Here is a 6,347-nt window from a genome sequence, read left to right as displayed (position 1 = left end):
ACCTGTAAACATCCACACACCCATAAATTAAACCATTTCCCTTCATTCAACATAATTTATGAACAGATCCAGCCAGTTTTATCTTCATTTGATGCTCTGTGCGTGTAATCCAGGCCACAGACCCCTTTACACAGCGTGCTTTCGCTAATAGGATTGATGCTGTCCGCACTGTGCACAACACCAACTGTCGCTTGCTTTCTATTGGCTGAGCTAGAAGGTGGGTGGGGCTGATATGTCCCGAATGGGCTGAAAACAGTGGATGCTTGAAAAGTGCGATGATCTTCTTAGTCCATCGCTGCATGGTGAAGACAAGAAAGAGAGTATGAGTGTTTTCTCCAGATCCTGAGCAAAACCTGCACTTATTATCTGCACGTTGTTATCCATCAGTCCATTTTTCTCATCCATCTCTGTGGGTCGTTCTCCCATCTGGATCTGAGTGGTGGATATATGGAGATCTGCTAGTGTGGCTGGTGTTTTGTGGACGTGGGACACACGATGGCCGTAGCGCTGGATGCAGTGTGGGTGCGAGTGAAAGGGGTCTGTAAGCAGAACGGCCTGCTCATCCTCTCGGTGTTGGCCGTTGTTATCGGATGTCTGCTCGGCTTCTTCCTGCGCTCCAAAAACCTCTCGGAGCAGGTTAGTCTCCCTGTAGACCCGTATATGTACTACAATGAACGGCTGCACCAGATGTCACCAAACCTCCCATAAAACCTTCTCCTATCCCACCTACAGTGTCAGTATGATCCAAACTTCTCCTGGTGGTCTCATTTGCTCCAAATGACCTTTAGGTTTCCCTTTTTTTTTTGGATGACGTTTCAGTAGAAGCCTAAAATATGGGCTTTTTATAATTATTGGTTGATCAATATGGGATTTCAATGAAATTATTATAGTCTCATGGTCTCATTTGGTCCAAATGACCTTTGGGTTTCATTTATTTATTTATTTATTTTGCATGACTTTTCAGTAAAAGCCTAAAATCAGGGATTTTCTATGATTGTTGGTTGATCAATATGGTTTTACGATTTAACTATTATGGTCTCATTTGGTCCAAATGACCTCTGGGGTTTCCTTTTCTTTGGATGACTTTCCAGTAGAAAGCTAAAATCACTGATTTTTTTTATGATTATTGACTGATCAATAAGGGCTTTTCCATTAAACTATTATGGTCTCATTTGGTCCAAATTACCTTTGGGTTTTCTTTCATTTGAATGGCTTTCCAGTAGAAGGCTAAAATCATTGACTTATGATTATCGGTGGATCAATAGGTTTTTTTTTTATTTGTTTTTTATGACTATGGTCTCATTTGGTCCACATCACCTCTGGGTTTCCTTTTTTATGGATGACATCCCAGTGAAAACCCTAAAATCTGGGCTTTTTTATTGGTTGATCAACCATGGTTTTTCGATTATACTATGACTTAAACCATTTGGTTAAATGTTATATCTTGTTATGTCTTAGTTTTAAGACTTTTTTCCTGAATATCCCTTTTTAATCGATCACAATAATGCAACTGATTTAACATGTGAACTGATTGAAATTTTTTATTATATTAGGATAGATATTAGGATACTGTTTTTTGTCTTGTTTTCTGGTACAAATAATTACACGTTCTTAATTTAATATACATTTAGATTATTTTTCTGGCCCCACTGACAGATATTTTGTCTTGTTTTAAGCATAAATTTCCCTTATTTAAAAAAAACAAAAAACATTGGATATATTTTTCATTTTGGTTCTCAACTAAATTCTGATTTAATAATGATTAGATATTTTTATAAGTATTTTTCTTTTTTCTTTTTTTACAGTGTGGTATATTCTAGTTCTTCATTAGATTAAAACAACAGAGACTGAATGAATGGCAATTGGCGAACAAAAGATGCCGTTTCTCCCTTTTTCATTTAATGTCCGCTTCAACTAAAACCTCAGATATGATTCTCAAATACACCTAAAAATAAAACCTCCACAGGCCATTTGCTGTGACGGCCAGGGATTACTGTCCAATCATACAAATGCTCTTAGTAATTGTACATTAAGCAAGTGCTGCTTAGCTTCGTGGCGTTTAAAGCAGGTCGGTGATTCTATCTGCCATTTCAGCTAAATTGCAACTGGCTGTTGAAAAAACTAATTTTGGCTTATTTTACAAGAGAAAAACAGTTTGGACCTAAAAACAAAAGAAAATATTATGTGCATTAATGCATTTGGCATCCACTTTTATCCAGAGAGACTTATGGTTTGTCAGTCCATGAATTCACTGGGAACTAAACTCATGACCTTCACATTGCTGGTTAAGTTCTATAAGTTGAACTACAGGAACATAGCAATCTCATTTATATAAATGTAGGAAAAATTGACTTTTTGACGTATTTCTGCCATACTAAAATCACATTGCACCATTGATCAAAAAAACTGCAAAATTGTGAACTATTACATTGAAAAAAATTTAATTGTGACATTCACAATGTTGCAAAAGATTTCTGACATTTCTGTCTTCAGTTTACACAAAAGTATTAAGCAGAAAAAAACTTTGATAATGTTCAACACTGATAAAAATAAGAACCATTATTAACAATTTAGCACCAATAATAATTGAATAATTGAATAACTGAGCAGAAAATCAACACATTAAAATGATTTCTGAAGGAAATGTGACACTGAAGACTGGAGTAATGATGCTGAAAACTCAGTTTTGCATCACAGAAATAAGTTACATTTTCACAATATTACTATTTTTACTGTATTTTGATCAAATAAATGCAGTCTTGCTGAGCAGAAAATACTTATTTGAAAAACATTTTTTAAAAAATTGAGTGTACCTTTAAAATTTGCAGTACTGCATGTGTGTGTGTGTAATCATGAAAATATCATAATTGATCTGTTTATGTGTATAATGTATGGTGTGTTTTTATAAGCAAACTATTTTTTTTTTTTTTTTTTTTTTGTCAGTTTGTTTTTTCTGACTTTGACATCAGTTTTTTTTTTTTTTTTTCTCAGAGCCATTGGACATTTATGTGTTTTCCTACAATACACATTCAACTTTGCCTAGCTGTTTTGATAAATGCAAAAACCTGCTGTCCTTCTCCTAGACAGATTTGCAAATTTATTTCACAAAGCTGTCTCACAATACAGACTCTCACACTTGCTCTTTTGTTGTTTGTATTGTGAAGAGCAGAAGCTGAGCGCTACATCTGTTGGAGTGGCTTTGTGTTTGTGTGTAAAGCTCAGCGATAGCGATGTAATGACTCCATGTAATCTCAGCCCTGGCACCGAAAAGATGCTGCGGGCCGCGAAGAGGTGACCATGAGTCATGCATCACATTAGTCTGAAGCACTTCTGTCTTTACCGTTTCAATTTTGATTTTTTTTGGAAAAGCAAATGGAAGACCAAACACTTCCATTTGGACACAAAAGTGTTTACGGTCACTTTGAAGAGGCTTTTTTGTTAGTGAGGTTGTTGTTTCATAAGTATTATATTGTGTATGCGGTTAGTTCAATCATCACAGCAATGTTTCTTCATTTTCTTTCAGATGTGAGACTTTTTGGGTTTGCCTTGCTGTGCTGAATTGAACCATGTTCAACAGTTGCATTGAGAAAGCCTACATGTGTTAAGAGTGATAGTCACAGATGATCACAAAAATGTGTGCATGTATACATAGTCTTCACCATGCTGGGAAATCTGGCCAAATCCACTTTAAAGGAAATGGTGAAAAAAAAAAAAAGATAATGTTCATTATCCCTATTTTTCTTTCTTTCATGGAAATGATGAAAGTCAATAATAGTCATAAAGCATAAATGATAAAAAGCAGTCCCTACAATTTGTGCAACATTATCCATGTTCTTTTAGAGTTGTGTAAGGAAGAGACAGAAAATTTAAGCTGTTCACTGAAAATCTGTTTAATAGTTCATTCGAATATGTGCACTTCTTGGGGATATTTTGGGATGAATAATGGGGACAAATAATGGCTTGAATCACAGAGCAATCATGCAGATGTCATCAATGATACTTAAATGTTATTTTTGTCATTTCTTGAGCTCAGTAATACTCATTCTTGTTCAGTATATAGAAAAGAGCCATGCAAATACTCTAAAAGGAGAAAAAAAATGAATTTTTCTTTCAACAGAACTGAAAAACCAAAGTTTGGAAAGACCTTTGAACTAATAGTTGTTGCTGGTTTTACATCGTTTCTAGTTGGTCCAAGAAGGTATTTTGTGGTCATTAGTCATGGTTTAACCTGGCTGATTTATATAGTTGACCAGCTGGACTACCAGATGTTGGGTCTGTTAGATCACCTAACAGACAAAATTGGATCAGGAAAACACCAAAACCCAGTTTGACTATACTATAAGCTCCCTTGTTAAAAAGAAGCATATTTTTACATACTTTATTTTTATTTTATTTTTATGAAAATTGATGAAAAAAAAAATTCTTTTAAATCTTTAAAGCAATTCACGTGCAAGCTGAATATAATTTTTTCAGACAATTAAATGTTATTTGCAATTAAATGAAAATTTATTATAGTTAAAATTCAAATTGCAATGCAATGTTCTGACCCAGTTCAGTAGGTCTTACAGTACATCATTAAATGTAATTTCATAATTTTGTTGTCTTTGAAATATGGTTTAAGTGTACTACCGAGTGCACTGACAAGCATTTATGCTAAACTAAAATATGTAATGTCATTTCTATCGAAACTGTAAATATAAATATGTAAACTGATATAAATTTAAACACTTAAATTGCCATTAATATTATATTATCTGCAAGTTATTATCTGCACGTACAGTCTTTTTAAAGTATACTTTTAAGATTTTAAGTACATTACAAGTGCACTTATTTTCTTTGCAGTGACATACACTAGAGATACTACACAAAAATACATTAGATGGACAAAAATTTCCAGATGATGGATAATTGTTTGATTTCTGATATTTACTAAATGTGTTTTGTACGGCTGGTGAAAACCCACATTGTACTAATAAAAACCTTTGTAATACCCTCAAAATATTACCTTTATTTGTGTAGCTCAACACCAAAACAGATTTGGGAGGCTTTTCGTTTTCTGTGTTCCAAGAGAAAGTGCTTACTGGGACTCATATCTCAGTGTCAAAGCAGCTGAGCGTGAGCAGAAATGCAAACTCTCACTGAAGCTCAGCTGGATTCTGTTGTGTGTTTTTCAAAATACTGGTATAAAATGAATCCTGCAGTGTATGGTGTGATGCCTGTGAAGTGACTGGGAGTATCTCACACATTCAGAAAGCCAGCAGGAGCTTTTGAAGGCTGCAGTTTGTGTGGCCCTTAATGAGATCCTGCTGCAATTCTGTGCTTGAGCAAGATACTGGAAGGAGTGACATGAACAAACATTTTTTGTGGAGTTATACAATGTATGGGAGCTGTCATGCTTCATAAAGAACTAAAAGCACCTTAAGAGCATCATGAAAGTGGTCCATTTACCTGCACTTAACACTATAGAACAATACTCAACAACATATAAAATGCACTGTTAAAGGCAATACAATGTATTTGTGTGAGGAACGGGCCAAATCTACACACCTGAACCTTCAAACTGCACTTAAACTTGAGTATCATGAATGTGCCAGGACTGAATTAATAAAAGAAAAAGAAAAAACTTGGGAAGAAAAAAATTAACTGAAATAAAGTAAAATATAAAAATAACTTAAACTTATTTCATTTCAATAGTTGCCAAGGCTTTTGAAAAAACTAACTTTTTCTCTGATTTAACTAATATACTAAAATAACTCTATGGAAGATTTTATCTCACAAAAAATAATGATTATTTATTTATTTTATTATATTTTGTTCTGTGGCTGAAACAGGCTTCCATAAATATATATATATATATATATATATATATATATATATATATAAATCATAAAAACTATAGGCATTTAAAAAAAAAAAAGTACAAAATTACTAAAAGTAACTAAAATTAAAATGAAAGCAGTTCAAATAAAAAGTACTTCACAATATTAATTTTAAAAAAAAACTAATCAATCATTTATTTTAATTTGATGTACTACATAATTAAAACTGAAAATAAAAATAAAATAAAATAAAATATAGACATATTTTAGGAAAATATAGCAAAAATCCTAAATAATAGTATTCAATGACACTAAACTAGCTGGTCTGAATGTCTGGAAGAATTAATGAGATTTGACAGCAAGATAAAGTACAGACGTCACCACATCTCCAGATGGGAAACATACAAAAGCCTGCAGGAAATTTGAATACTCATCTATTTTTTGGCCACATCAGACACCAAGGCCTCAGTGTTGTGTAGATTCCAGGAAACAAATTCAGAATTTAAAGGTGCCATAGAATGGAACACT

The 6,347-nt window shown here is 33.4% G+C and overlaps 1 protein-coding gene across 1 annotated transcript in view; it reads left to right on the top strand.

Moving 5' to 3' along the window:
* The first annotated feature begins 495 nt into the window (after window positions 1-495).
* Window positions 496-6,347, top strand: part of slc1a7b (solute carrier family 1 member 7b) — a 66,986-nt gene continuing 61,134 nt past the window's right edge. The window contains exon 1 of the mRNA XM_058763459.1: window positions 496-636. Within this exon, the coding sequence (XP_058619442.1) occupies window positions 496-636 (141 nt within the window). The remainder of the gene's footprint in view (window positions 637-6,347) is intronic.

The sequence above is a fragment of the Onychostoma macrolepis genome, chromosome 23 (genome assembly GCF_012432095.1).
Source record: "Onychostoma macrolepis isolate SWU-2019 chromosome 23, ASM1243209v1, whole genome shotgun sequence".
Classification (NCBI taxonomy): domain Eukaryota; kingdom Metazoa; phylum Chordata; class Actinopteri; order Cypriniformes; family Cyprinidae; genus Onychostoma; species Onychostoma macrolepis.
This window is presented reverse-complemented; position numbering and strand designations above follow the sequence as displayed.